This window comes from Augochlora pura, chromosome 1, assembly GCF_028453695.1.
Source record: "Augochlora pura isolate Apur16 chromosome 1, APUR_v2.2.1, whole genome shotgun sequence".
NCBI classification, from domain to species: domain Eukaryota; kingdom Metazoa; phylum Arthropoda; class Insecta; order Hymenoptera; family Halictidae; genus Augochlora; species Augochlora pura.
This window is the reverse complement of record NC_135772.1, coordinates 11208966-11224008: the sequence shown is the minus strand read 5'-3', so window position 1 is coordinate 11224008 and position 15043 is coordinate 11208966. Positions and strand designations below refer to the sequence as shown.

The 15043-nt window shown below is 40.2% G+C and overlaps 1 protein-coding gene across 6 annotated transcripts; it reads right to left on the bottom strand.

The window, feature by feature from the left end:
- Nucleotides 1-286: 286 nt before the first annotated feature.
- On the bottom strand, nucleotides 287-14612 carry LOC144469481 (hexokinase type 2). 6 transcript variants are annotated; one of them, XM_078179859.1, is made up of 10 exons: nucleotides 14339-14612; nucleotides 8532-8636; nucleotides 3671-3824; nucleotides 3081-3299; nucleotides 2384-2703; nucleotides 1822-1934; nucleotides 1573-1731; nucleotides 1352-1491; nucleotides 1146-1279; nucleotides 287-1076 (listed from the first exon to the last, which is right to left on the bottom strand). In XM_078179859.1, the coding sequence occupies exons 2-10, from the start codon at nucleotides 8613-8615 to the stop codon at nucleotides 987-989; spliced, it is 1413 nt and encodes a 470-aa protein (XP_078035985.1). In that variant the 5' UTR covers nucleotides 8616-8636; nucleotides 14339-14612; the 3' UTR covers nucleotides 287-986. The 6 variants fall into 6 exon arrangements, with proteins under 6 accessions (XP_078035985.1, XP_078035967.1, XP_078035959.1 ...); XM_078179841.1 differs by lacking the exon at nucleotides 14339-14612 and adding an exon at nucleotides 13925-13943; XM_078179833.1 differs by lacking the exon at nucleotides 14339-14612 and adding an exon at nucleotides 13910-13931.
- Nucleotides 14613-15043: the final 431 nt, after the last annotated feature.

Genomic DNA, 15043 nt, shown 5'->3' with positions numbered 1-15043 from the left:
ATCAAATTGACGAACATTATAATGGTGTCATGCGTTTCCGATATATGAATACTGCATATTACAGTAAGTTACGATAAGTATTAAATTACGATTGTAGTGTGTATATTTACTAGTCATTAGATAACAATTTGAAGCGACAAGCAGGCACGGAAAATTACAATATTCAGAATAAATTTCGACCTACAAAAGCATTTGTGCCACGTGTAACACATTGTATAATCAACAGTTTACGTATATAATAATATCGAGATACCGCAGCGGAATAACGTAGAAAATCAGAGACAGATTTTCGCTTAAATGTTTATTATAACAACCTCGTTCCTCCAGTACAAAAAACTGAACGTCCTTGCAATCATTTACAAGGTATAACAACATGTTGAACAAATAGTTCGTTCCGCGATTTCCATACATTCGCCAACGATTTCTATTTTCCATACTTTTGTACGTATAACCTTCTCTCACAACTATCCTTCACTTCGTGGTCCATGTCGGAATTGTATTTTACGTTTTAAATATAGGAATGTGAACAGGTCGCTTACAATGCTCGCGCTTACAACATCGAACATTATTGTTCTGTTTTTTGTTCCCTTGAAACTACACACGGTTACACTCACACACGCTAACATTTTCCGTCACGGTCCAAACAAGACCGTTAACGTCGCATCTGTATATGTAACACGGGACTCATGCGAATCTACATGAAGAAGATGGCAACGTAGAATTTTACAAAAGTGATCGAACAATGTGCAGTCAGTCTTTACTGACTTGACACATTGTACAAGCATCGACGTAAATTCTCTTCGAAAGATTATCGACAGAAACATAAGATCGGGTGGATCTTACTCAACAATGTAGAGAAATAAAACATCGAATTTACAAAGAACGAGACGACTGTTTACAAACGAATGATAAAAACGAAAACAACTTTTGCGCTTAAACAGGAATACAATCTGCAAATACGTTGCACACGCAACTTCTATCTAGTACTAGTCTATTCTTTTTTGAAGTCTTTGGGCGATGGCTGCGATCAACGCCGCACCTTTTCCACTTCCATCTTCGGCGTGAATTATCTTAAACTGCATATAACCGTAAATGATTAATGTTAGAACGAAATATTGATTACAGATGGTAAAACGTTATTTTACCTTGTGATCAGGAGCCAGCAGCGTAATGTATTGCTTGATCCAGAACTCCAGCCTGGGATGATGCTTGTACAGGGACCCGTCTACAGCAATCGTTGCAAGTTCTTTATCGATTCGTTTCAATAACGCCGCGAGACCTTAAACATTGAGCATCAATTAATATTTATTTGTACATTTTTTATGAAATTTTTAATAATAAATAGGCTTACATGTCGCTACAAGAAGAGCCGCACGGTTGGAAACTACCTCACAAATATATTGAACAATGGTGACGTCATCTTCGTCTGGAACAATATCGAACTTCTTCAAGATTCTCATGGTGTTGCTGCTATCTCCATCTAAAGAGTCTCTGTGTTTCAGTATTAATGAGCATTAGACAATGTGCACCTTACAATTTACAGTAACATACATCTGATTCGAGACAACTTACTGTTCGATGTCTGAAACCAAGTCTGTTGTAAGGTTTCCAGGTATTAAAAGGGAACCAGGATAGTGGGTTCCGGTAAACAATAGCCCCTCTTTGGTTAACATTGCGAGAACAACTCGCACTAGCTCGCCTAAGTATTTCCCACTGATATATTTTTCGAACCTGATTATACCAAACAAAAAATAACATGTATTTATCAAGTACATAGAACATTTGCTTGTCAAAGTTATGTCAATAATCTCGTCTACTCACGTGAATGAATTTACGATGAGAGAGTTTGCGTCGTTCTCGCGATCATAGTCTGTTTTGATGAAATCCAGAACGCCGTTGTCTCCAAAGGCACCCCATTCAATGTCGATGATAACCTGTGACACAAATGTTAATGTAATATATAGCTGTTGATGTATATAATTAGCGCATCAACCATCGAGCAATAAATGTGACTATTTTACATTACGTTATAAGAATAAAAGAACTGAACCCGAGTACTTAAATCTATGGTTGCAAGGGAAAACGTTTTTACTTTCGAGATGTTGTCACTTAAAGTTGTGTTTTAAATTGTGTAAGAAGCGTTAAAGTAGTGTTTTAAATTGCATTATCTTTGAGCCTATCAAATTGGTTTCCTGATTTTTATTTATAAATACGTAAACTCTATATTCTACAGTTCAATTAATATTGTTCTTTGCAGTCACAGAAATATGATCTGAATAATTATGAAATAGAAAGTTCGAAACTTGTCAATTGATCTGAGTACTTTTAGCGTTTGTAAAAAAGATAATAGTTTGTAATATGGACAATAGAAAAAATCAATTACTTCACGTTCTCCGTGTCGTTCAGTTTCCCAATGTTCGACCCGATCCGCACGTTCAAGATAGCAAGCGTTGCTTCCGGTACCCAATATAAGGCCAATAGTTGTATCAGGATCCAGTACGGATCCTTGAACCAGCGTTCCCGTAGTGTCGTTCAAAATGGCAACAACCTTAACCTTAGTATCGCCGCGACGATCTAATGCTTCGCGCAGTAGCTTTACAGCATCCTCGTTAACTGCGTCGGGACAGTTGAAGGTTTTGGTCCAGGTCACCAGCATGCCAATATCCAAGGAATGTTGAACCATGGGAAACGAGAAGGTGAAACCTACAATGAAAAAAAACATTGTTACTTGTCAGGTCCTACATGTTTTTAAACGTTATTCGCTACACTCGTGAAACAATCAATCGCGTGTGAGACTATGTAATCTACGTTTGATTAACAATAAGTATCGACCACTTGAATTTGTGAAATCAATGTTGAGCACGATACTCGAGTCGTTGATATAGCTTAAGGTATTTAAAAACATCGGCCACTTCAGCGTGTCAAAATTATACATCAATATCTCTCGTAAACACGCAACTTGATTCTCGAAATTCTAATAATTAAACGAAACTGTTCCCTAGAGATCATAAAGAACACAGGGAACAGCAATTAAGCGTCTCACACGTGATTCCCCCTCGCGTTTAGTGTCTCCAATTTACCCAGGGGAAGCTCTACATCTTGAAGACCCTGCGCGATGACGAAATCACTAACACATTCGGCCAAATAGTCGAAGAGGCGAATGGCCGAACCCATTCTCAAATCAGAACTGATATGGTACTTCTTTACTTCCTCGCGTATTGGTGTACCGTGCATCAGTTCCAACAGAAGCACTCGGAAGTTGGTGCCTCCGAGATCCAACGCCAAATACAAGCCTTCCTCTGCAAAGAAATTCTATTAATTTCGGTAGTCGTTGAAAACCAGAAAAACAAACGTTTATAAAACAATCATGCAGCGTTGGCTGCAAGATAAAAAGATGTCCGAGTATAAATATCGGCACGACGTTCAAACGAATATAAGAGTTTCCAATGATTATATTTACAACAGCAATAAATTTCTTTGCTGGAGAAATACTACATTTACTATATTTATTATTATATCTTATAGTAATAAAGCCGTAAACTGATAGCTCAGGATTAACATTTATCGCTTAAAAATTTATATTCGATTATTAAGCGTTTTACAAGGCCAATAAAATCGCACCATACAGAACGGAAAAAAATAATACTTAGATACTGATTATCGTAACAACCTGTGCCGTCGAGGAGTTCCGGCACATAAGTGTTCTCCATTTGTAACGACGACGGCTGCTGATGAATCCCCTTGTTCATTTCCGACACGAACACGTCTTGGATCTTTTCTATAGTCGCGACGGAAAATCGCAACCCTGCGACCTTTTGCTCGACCTGCAAGTAAATCTCTTAGTTTTACACATTCATAACTCCTTCAATATTTTTAGATGATGTTCGTGACATGAGCAATGATGGCTGCTATTATCAAGAGGCAACAATTTTGTACGTATTGCATGCAGACTCTTCAAACATTTGGAGCCAAAATATATTTGCAAGGCATGACCCGGGTTCAGTCCACCCATATATTTTTTCATTCTCTTATGTCACGTTGGTATGATATTAAAAAATGTGTACGCACTAGCGGACAATCCGAGTCCGGACTTGCTTCTACCACAAACAAAATATCCTTTCACTGATTTTTATCAGTGGCCACACTATGCGTGCCATTCTCGTTTCATAAAGGTAAATTATACATTAAAATTTAAATTTAAATGTAAGATACATATACACGAAGATTAAAATGTACCCTTTGACGTACTCATAATTGGACTAGTATTTGATGCGAGTGGTTTTTTGTATCTATTTTTTTTTGTAATCAAACTTTTACCAATGTATTTTTTCTGATTAAAATGAGGAAGTATATTTATATTTTTTACAAATTTTATAAATTTATAAGTGTTGTAAGACATAATATTATAAAAACTATATCGTGTTTAATATTATTTTAATGTGAAAAATTTCATAATTACATTGACAAAAGTCTCATTAACCCCTTGTACTATCGCTCCTTTCATGCTGTGACGATTTTAGCACTTATTCATACTTAATAATTTTCCTACTAGGATCAGACAATTTTTGTTTCCTGTATTGTCTTTATTTACCTTCGTTTCTATACTTTGATGACAGAAGAATTTATTTTTACTTCGATGAAGAAGGAATTAATAATATTCATATTTAGTAGAGCTTCCATAAAATTTTCACCACGAGTCTGACTTGTTGTTACAGTGCAAGGGGTTAAAACAAAATAAAAAGTAAAGAAGTTTTACATTGCGTTATTATCTATCCTATGTTTGCTATTTTTTTCTACGTTCGGCAAAGTATAAAGGCGTTTCGTTCATTATTTATTCGAACCTTAGTAGTACGATTCATGCTCGCTAATATGAACACGGTTGGACTTGCACGGACCGAGCACGACTCGAGCATTACCTGTAGGTGTCTTTCGGCCCTTATACATTTTTATCAACTGTTACTGACCGATGCACAAATATATTATACTGTAATATAATAAACTGAACATAGACTGCTCTTCCCCTATACGTAACTAACAATATATTTACAATGATAGGAAATATACATACAATTCCAATTTTTAAAGTATAGTAACAACTTTTACTTAACCCTTTGCACTCTTTTGTCCCCTCTCAGGGGACATCGTAATTCTAGTATATGACTAAACATTAAAGTTTATTAGCGATTTGCAAATATATCTCGATGTCTACAAATTCATATAAATCGAATATTATTATAACAATATTATATATACATATATATCGTATACTATATAATAATATAAACGTTTATAAGCGCTGGTGGGTAACATCCATGATGGCGCCGAGTGCAAAAGGTTAAGGTTTACTATATAACTAAACTCTCCTTTCCATATCGGTACCTAAGAATAACACAATGGGCAGAAGCAATAACTCTACAAGATGATACAATATAAACTACCGTAATTGAAGTCAGTATACGATTTTACGATGAAGATACAGAAACAAAATAGCGAGTCTCGACGGAAATCGAGACACATGCATAAGACAGTTCTAACTTTGAACAAAGTTTAGTTAGACAAACAGAACATTTGCTATAGTACTTCCACTGGGTTCCTAGTTCTAGCATCGGGAGATAACAAGAGTAGTCGTAGAATTTTCCACGAGCCATAAATCTTCATTAGAGTTCGACAAAGATTCCTGCGAGATCGTGATGCATTTTCGCGTACACGCGCGCACGCGACTAGCAATGTCGTTGTTTATCCCGGTTCACTCTTACGTGATGCCTAATGTGATTCTAATAGTAAAGGCAGCAGTTTGCGAGCAAGAAGACGGCGGCTCTATTGCGACAATTAGATTTACGACAACAGAGACTGAAAGCGGCGATCCAGCCGTAGTCTATCCGCAATTAACGCTCCCGAGCGCCTACGTTGACATAATAAAAGTGTTACGTTACCGCAAAACTGAATTATTGCAGTTAACGATTTCCGTCGTGCACAGTACCCGTGCTCCCTTTTGCCGACGATCGATGATCGAGCGCTGCCTGCGCAGAAGATCGTCGCCGGATCGGAAACCGACTTCCCGCGATCCGATGATACTAATGTTTCATTTCCTCGAAGGTAAACCGGTTGCATTCACGCAATCATCGCGTTCGCTACGCCGAGAGAGAAAAAAAAATACCGGAAACCGATATTCACCGGCGACAGTGAAAGAGAACGAAGAGGAAAGAGAAAACTTACGAGTAACGAAACGCGCCGGAATCGAATAATGCCATCACGAGTTGTAAATCGTGGTTGACGAGCGCAAAAACGTTTCACGTAAACATAGCCACGCGATACGTCAAAAGGTTTTATGTCACGGAGCAGATAAAGCACGAAGGAAATTTATTGCTTTACACGGATCGACGCCACGCGGGCGATAATTGGTGATACAGAATTATAAATTAATTTATTGTTGCGCATACATAAACTCCGAAGTAGAGTCGTAGAAAAAACCGTTGAAAAAAGTGCAGAGCTGAACGTGCACGGCGGAGCAATAAAAGACATATTCGAACGCTACACAGCACGCGGTTTGCGCTAATCAAATGCAGGAAGAATGCGTGGGCCGTCTATTACATCGGCCGACTGACGTAATCTGTTCTATGCAAAATATTTATCATCGCGTGAGATCCAAATATCTATTCCACTGTTTGTTACGAAATTCGACCGCACCGAAGCAAAAAGTGTCGGTACAAATCCAAGTATCGATAACTCTTTTTTTCGAGTCGCCGATATCCCCACGATGGTACAAAAATAAGCTTTTTGGCGTCGATTCCTGAACTAGCTGAAGACCTACTGATAAACTCTCCTCGGTTGTCTAAAACTGTGATTATTGGGTATTATGCCACGATAACCTGTGTGACTTTCTGGGTCATGATAAGCAGCTGATTAAGTAGTTCGCGACTAGACGGTCGATAAATCATGAAATCTAGTCGGCGATACCTTGAACCTCTAGGTTGGTTTCGTTGTCCGTGAAGAAGAATGTTACTGCGTAGTTTATTTGTCATTATGTATTCACCCTCTTTCACAAATTTTTATTGGTCCCGAAGTTTAAGTCTCCATTAGGCGGAAGAAACCGTCTCTGCGAGAAATGGAATGGCTCCAACGATCCGTAGATCTTCTTGCAATAACGACTGTTTTTTTTCCGTTTTCGTTCAACCGACGCGGGTTACGTAATCGACTCCACAAAGCCGAACGAAGAAGAAGCCTGCGTTCCCAGGCGAAGTTAATTGCTCGCAGCAGCAGCATCATGGAGATTGGCAGGAACAGAAGTGAATGTATGTAGTACATATGTGTATAGGATCGAGCGGTGTCAGTAAACTCTTAACAAGAGTGTCGCAAGGTTAAGGACTCCCCGGTCCGCAATTTCTTGCAGCGGTAATTACAAAACGTTATCGTCATTGCTAACGTAGAAATCGATCAATTATGTAAGCGAACGCGATAAACGTTCTGTTTAAAAAATACAATGTCAGGCGTTTAGCATTGCTCACCGATCCGACGATATTCTAGTTTTCTTTTGCAACGAGCCGAAGAAGCATGCCTCGTACTCGATCAACATTTGTAAACGAAAGATCGTCATTAATTTCTGTCTCCGATTTTGTAATTCCTTCCGCGTTTGCTTACGCTCTTATCAATCACGAAACTTATTCGTGGTTCCTATTGTGTGTCGAAGGGCTAACAAGTTCACGGTCGACGGTCTCGTGATCTCTCCGATGTATATCGTACCATTTACACCGGTCGTTTGAATAAAAAATATTACAAATAACATGTCTATAGTCGCGCGACTTTTTACGTCTACACATACACGCAATCTATGTCTCTTTTTTCTTTTCTCCTAGATAACTAATTGTTCGCTATCTATAAGCTATGTTATTACTAAACACTCGTAAAAGTGGATCTACCTCGATTAGGTGTACGAATGTAATCGAACTTGTTTTATTTGACAAGATATTTTGATCTTATAAAGAAATAAATTGAGCAAAATGAAAAAGTTATATTCAACGGAAATATAATCCATGGCGTAAGAGACTCATTTAATATCACAAAGTTCAAAAGACTAGTGGGGTTATCTAAAAAATGAAACGTCACCATTAGAACAATGCTCATTGATTCTCATTCAAAGTGATATGCGTAGCTAATCGTTTCTTAAATAACAACTCTTTCATACATAAAATGGATTACTCTACGATATGCTAGATTATAAGTTGTAAATTCCAATAATCTTTTTAAACATTTTCAGTACCATATGTAATTTCTCAAATGCATGTCACTTTACTTTTTATTAGAATCATATTACTATTGAGTAACGCGAATTTTCTTGGGAAAGCTTCTGTAAGTCTCCTAAGTGATACAAATCATAGTAAAATTTGCTAAGCTTGAATACATTACAACACTGAGTTCCTACATCCAATAAAAGAATCGTGTCCCTTTTTGCCAGTGGTGTGATACATGCTAAGATTCAGATGAATAGTGTTATTTATCTCACGAAATTTGCAAATCGATCAGTCGACTCTTACCTTTTGCCGTTTAACATCATCCGATATCACGAGCGGCGATACCTGTATCGCATCATTGAGGGCACGTTCCGTAGGTACGGTCATGTCTGCGGATCTCTGGATTGTCTGTAAAGCAGACGAAACTATGAAATTCAGGGGAACAATGGAAGCAACGTCGTTGGATATTTTTAATTAACAGGGGGTCAGACAGAGTAACGTTAAATACCGACAAAAAGGGTCGCGTGGAGCAAAAATAGCCTTTCATTGATAATGCAATCGATTCATACGCGGCACGTGCGCTCACCTTGTTGACGCGGCAAGCGTTATCTTCCAATTGCATTTTTTCGAACGAGCGTGAATGAATCCGTTACAGTCGTACGATAACGTGAATTGGCGGGAGGTGTGTTTCGCCACGGGCGAGTGCGTGGAGCAAACTGAACACGAGTTAAAGAGATCTGCCCCGCTTAATGTTTCCGAGTTATTTATTTTTCCCTCTATTCACTCTTTCTCCCGACATTCGGCGAGACGCGATAGCGAGCCGCGTTAACTATTAAATGAAAAGTTGAAAGTCCACAGTATTTTATAACCCTAGATAACAGAGCGCGATCTTCGCTCGTGAATTATAGCAACGCAGAGGGCACGACGAGTGGCATCGCTGTTTGCGTATTTCTCATATGGATCGAATGCATAATTGTGAGGCGATTACGCGTGCCACTGCTACCAGCGCGTTGTTTAGCTTCCCTGATAGCACCGTGCGACTACTGACCAAGAACACGGAACGATATCTTCGACTTCGGGAGTATCTGCCTCGTGAATACTCCGCCAAGGAGGAAAATATAAGTCAATCCGATATTTATATCTATATGTATATTATTTCAATGTTACCGACCATGATGGGACGAACGACGTATGAGAGGCTTGACAGACGTATGGTAATTACGGGGGCACATATTTCTTTGATGCCTTGTAGGTCATCAACTATCACATAATGAGACCCCGTTTCAACGACGCAATCGCAACGAGGACACCCCGGATGAATCGTGATCCATTTGTGTTTCAGAATTTGAGAAATTACAGTCTATTTACTCAATACTTCTGTGAAACACATTAAATATTCTAGTTTCCCAATATTCATAATAATACGATACACATATCGAAAAAGATGATTTCATGTGACAAGACACTTTTCAAGCTCTCACAGTCGACGTAATTATTCCGCAGTAGGCAACGGTTATTCTTGTCGGCACATACATACATATGATTAAATTGGATACTTTATGCATTTATGGCAGAAACGAATGAGTGAAATGAACCTGTGATTGCAAGAACCCCGCATATCACGTGTTTTCACTCTGGTTACTAATTCGTTGTATTAGGACTGTTTCAAACTGCCTCATTTGTTTCAGTCTTTCAAATTTGTTTCATGCCTTTTTTGTGATAAATACATTTGCGAATACACTTACAGAAGGTGTTTACTTTGCATAAGTCTACGTAAACTATACGTACTATGTCAGTTGAAATTTTCAGTAGTTTATGATCCATTTGTTAAATTACGGTGCTCTCAAAAATAACACAATTCCAATTATTGGCAGATTTTTTTAAAATCTTGTACTAGTCGCTTTAAAATTGTTTTTCTAAGGTCTTATAACAAAAATTGATAACTGGCGATACGAAAGGGTTGCACCATACTTGGATCAATTGGTTAGCCAGGATAATACTAAGCATTATGGAGTGGTAATATTAGTTAATACATATTTAACCTTCCGTCGAGTGCAATTGACCAAATTGATACTCGTCGAACGCATACTCTCTTTCGCATTCTCAAGTGAAATATATTTGGTGCTGTCATTATCAGCTATAAATACTTTGTTCACTAATCAAATATTGAGTATAGAGGAAAATGTAATAATTTTCATCCAAAGCTATATTATATAATGCCAGTCATTATCTTATCATTATTATTATCATGGCTACTTTTTATATTCCGAGATCATTTAGATGTAGATTCGACGCACAATTATCTTTCAATTTATATAGTGAAAGACAAATGTTAGAATAAAGAAACTTCATTTTAAGTTCATGTTTGCAACGTCTATGAATCAAATAATCAATGTTTTCTCAATCCGTGTATTCAATACGTGTTCGACCTTGACGCACTGCGCCCAAAGTTCACTGAACGGACCGCTCGAAAGGACGCTCTCCATGATTTTAGAATCTAGTTTTTCTTTTTTAGATTGGCAGTATATTTAGAAAACAATTTTTAAATGTGGCTGTCTATTTACACTTAACCAATAGTGAGGTGACCAATTGCTGTGATTTTGGTTTATTTTCAAACAAGATAAAAGAATAAAAATATGTCTTATTCGATAAATATAATATTAATTATGGCGGAACATAAAGCCAATGCACAACAATTGGTCAGCCCACAGTTCCTTTACCCTAATTGTTCGACAATGTGCATCGTCTGTTTGAAAATATTGATGATGTTTAAGTGAAAAGAATAGATTCAAAGACTATTACATAAATAAGATATATTAAACATAGTAAAACGTATTTATTTATGTTAACGGTAGATAAATAACAGTGGAAGCGGGTGCTCGTTCTAGTAGATAGGAAGTGCTAGAAAACACAAGTCAACGCTTACGTAAGTAAACATTTCGTTTTTACACATATCTTAACAAAAAAGACAAATGGGTGATTCTTACTTATGAATTTACTCGTTATAAACAACTTATTAAATTAGTTTTCATGATCATCGAAAATGTAAACAAGTTGAACACTTGGAAGACTGGTACCAGGATGGAAGATTTAACTTCGTTCTGAATATTCAACTTGCTAAGATCTTGCGTATCGTTCAATTAATAATTTATAAATGCAATCTATTAATTGCAGTCAAAATATCACTCCAAACAAGAGTACGTACAAGGTGGCGCTTACGCTGCAAGGATGGCGGATGCACAGCACTTCGGTAGTCAAGAAAAATCCATAAATGACAGAGTAACCGCGTTAATCGGGCACCAATCACTCCACTGGATCAAAATACTTGGATTTCCCGACCTGATCGACGAAGGACGGAGTACATTCGATTAGGTAATGCATCACGACCCACCTCCGGTCGTAGATTACTCTCGACAGAGCTTTCGGGACAGCATCTACATCGAAAGCCCGCATGCATTCATCTAAAACACGCAAGCGCATCAGTGTTGCAAACGATTTTGCGCCAAGTTCGCCGTGTATTAAGCAGAGCAACTGTTTGCGGGATCACAAACCTCGCTAGCAATACCCAAATATTCATGATGCAAAAGGCCACGAAGAAGATCCGGTTTCACGAGCACAACGTGTTCTCGCGCTACCATAATTTGGCCTCCAACATCGAAGATGAGAAAAGTTGAGGAACTTGTTCGACGAGAGGGACCTTGCCGGTCAACGCGGCGTGCCTCTCGCATACCTCGAACTTATCTTATTTTTTTTATTCACTACCTGTTATCTGGACAATTAAAATTCAACGGTCGTTGCACGGCAATTGCATCGCAGGGATCACGGTCAACGAGCGAACGGCTGAAATGTATTGTGCGAGACCGCGTACCTAATCATCATCGAAAACCTAGCGCATCGATAACGCACGGAAAGAGGCAAATTGCTGCGGTCTTTTTTCCAAGTGCACGCAATCGCCGGTTGCCCGCACCCATAAATATTCAAACGCCTTCGGATAATGGTTTTCGAACTGGGTTCAGTCGAATCACGACCGCCAGTGACTTTTCACGGTCGAATCTCGCGATGGAGACACCGCGAAATGCCACTAGAACATTCTTCCGAGTCATCAGAGACCATTAAAATCAATTGGAAGGTGCAAAACGTCAACCAGGATAACTTAGCCACTTGACCCGTCATGATGATTCTAATCCGTAGTGCAATACGAGAGCACATGTCGCGACAGCTGCTACAATTTCAGAAGACGCCTTCCACTTTCGAAACTGAGCGGCCGTGGCGATGTTCTCATGATCAAGCTTCCGATAATCACCGATTCAAGCTATCGGGAATCGATCGTCCGTGTGCCGCACAATAATCGGGCTGCAGGATTAATGAGTATGACGCAAGCGAAACGATCAGGAACTATACATCTATCTCGGTTCGCTTCCGACTTCCAACTAAATTGGATTCGGTATTTCACCGAATACGCTTTTCACGCACGATAACGGACTACCCCTTCGTTTAGGAACGTACAACGGTTATGTATGATCTTTACGGCATGAATTATGGAGCTTCCGTGAATTACGAGACCATTATCACCAAGGTCTCGGCTAAACTTTAATCGAGTAGAACTCCCTCAGGCTTGATAGTCTGCTAAATTTTCCACCAAGATCAATTTTCGAATTGCTCGTAAATACACGAAAAACGAGCGTTTCGATCATTCGGTTACGCGGTACTAATAATAGTCGTTCTTACACAGCTCGTTACGATAAAGCAAACCACAACTTTGAAATCGATCGGTCGATCGATCGACTTTCTTTGCTGTTTTACGTACGACCTACAATAGCCAATAACGTTTCTGCTCGTAATATGAATATCGACGAGATCCGAACACGTTCGGGAGCACGTGCTTTACGGTAGGCCGTCATCGATCGCGTCCTTCTGAATCAATTCCTCGGTGTCTGATACGCGCAACGGTTATGTTGGTATGTCTGGTTATGTTGATACGCGCAACGTAACCTTTTTTTTTTTATTTTAACGTGGAGGAAATCTGCCAACCAGACACCCCCAGCCTACCCAGGAGAGAAGACTGGGGGTAGCGTGGGGTTCCTGTTCCAAGATGTTGATGGTGTCCCCCACCCCCGGTCTTGTTGGCTAATCTTGACCGGGGGGTGGGGCAAGGGGGGAGAAATCAACTCGACCCCCCCTACAAAGTATCCACTAAAACCTTCACGGCGACCTTCGGACGCAATACCAACCTCGGGCGAATTCGGGGGAGCTACGGAAACTCTTAACCCTTTGGGAACGAGTGTCGGCATATAGCTGCCCAATTCTCGCACTGCTGCTGTACGTCTCACGTACGTCTGTCATCCTAACCGATAAGATACGCATGGGGGTACTAGCCTAAGAAGTCTAGTTGCCTCTCAATGAAATTAGACACTTTTAGCAATGAAGTCGTATCTTCCGTATAATGTAAACTTTCGATGCGAGACCATGGTAGAGTCAGAACGAATTTCAGTTTGTCAAGTCAGTCTTTCAGTGTCATTGCCAGAGAAATCAGCAAAGTTTTACACGTTTTTCATATCTTATAACATCCTACACACGACTAAATTTGTTTGTTTATGACTTCGTTGGATTTTATGAAAAAGTTATTTGAATAAAGCTTTAGTTTTTATAACGCAAACGTGTGACGTGAATATTTTCCTTACTGTGCGCTCCAATACCTGACGTCCACAGCGATGCTCGCCCGTCGAGCGGCTCCGTCCCCAAAGGGTTGAAGAACACAACCGCGGCTCCCCATCGCCATGGCCGGCCGTGTAGCCATTGACGGCTGACCGCGTCCTGGGGGGGGGGGGGGAGTGTAACTCCCCCCAGTACCTCCGCGGTGTAGGGTGGACGACATAACCTGACATAACTTGACACAAGACTTACAACATTTGATGTGCCATGCCGCCTAGACGACAACGTAAACAAACAAATCGTAGATCCACCAATCGACGACGTTACAATGACATTGATGTGTTTCGCCGAGTCCCGTCGCTCGTGGAAAGTAGAAGCGCGACTGTACGTTGGATCGCGAGTCCGCACGGCAAAAGTGGGAAATGGTCTGTGGGGAATGAGTAAACGCACATGCTCACCCTAACAATTTTTCTGTGCGTCTGGTGGACTCTGCGATCGCCTTAAGTTCCGATCCTCTTCTCTATCCTTCCAATGGCTCGTTCCAGTTACCGGTCAATGACTGCAATGTGTCTCCACCGAGAGGCGAACGTGACAGAACACGCACACATACGAGCACGTGGGTGAAATAACGTAAAATGTAGTTGGCCGCAGCGGAGCAACTAGTCGGTCGGTCGTGCCTCCGGATCGTCGCTTTCCCCACTGCCTCGGTACCACGGTCCCCGTATCAGTGCGTATTACATGCTCTCGCGTCCCTCCCCGCACGAAGCGCACCCATACAGTCGCGGTTGCTAGTACGTACATGCTAGTCATTTACGCGCGGCACACAAGCGCGACTCGTAGTTAGTTCTGCGAGATTGCGTGCACCGGTACCACGTGATTGCGGACAGAAACTGCCCGCAAATCGTCCCGAGGATTCAAGAGTCCTGGTGATTCCTCACACGTCTCCTCTCCTCTCTCTCTCTCCCCACTCCTTCTTCTCTTCATTCTACATCATTCTCACTCTCTCGCCCCCCCCCCCCCCCCCTCTTGTCACTCCCCTACACCTTACAATTTTCGAAACTTGTGAGATAAAGTTAATAAATGATACTCTTGCGATGTCCACACGCGTGTTGCAATATCACGTGCGGTAATATCATGCGATCGAAGACGCCGAATAGAAACAA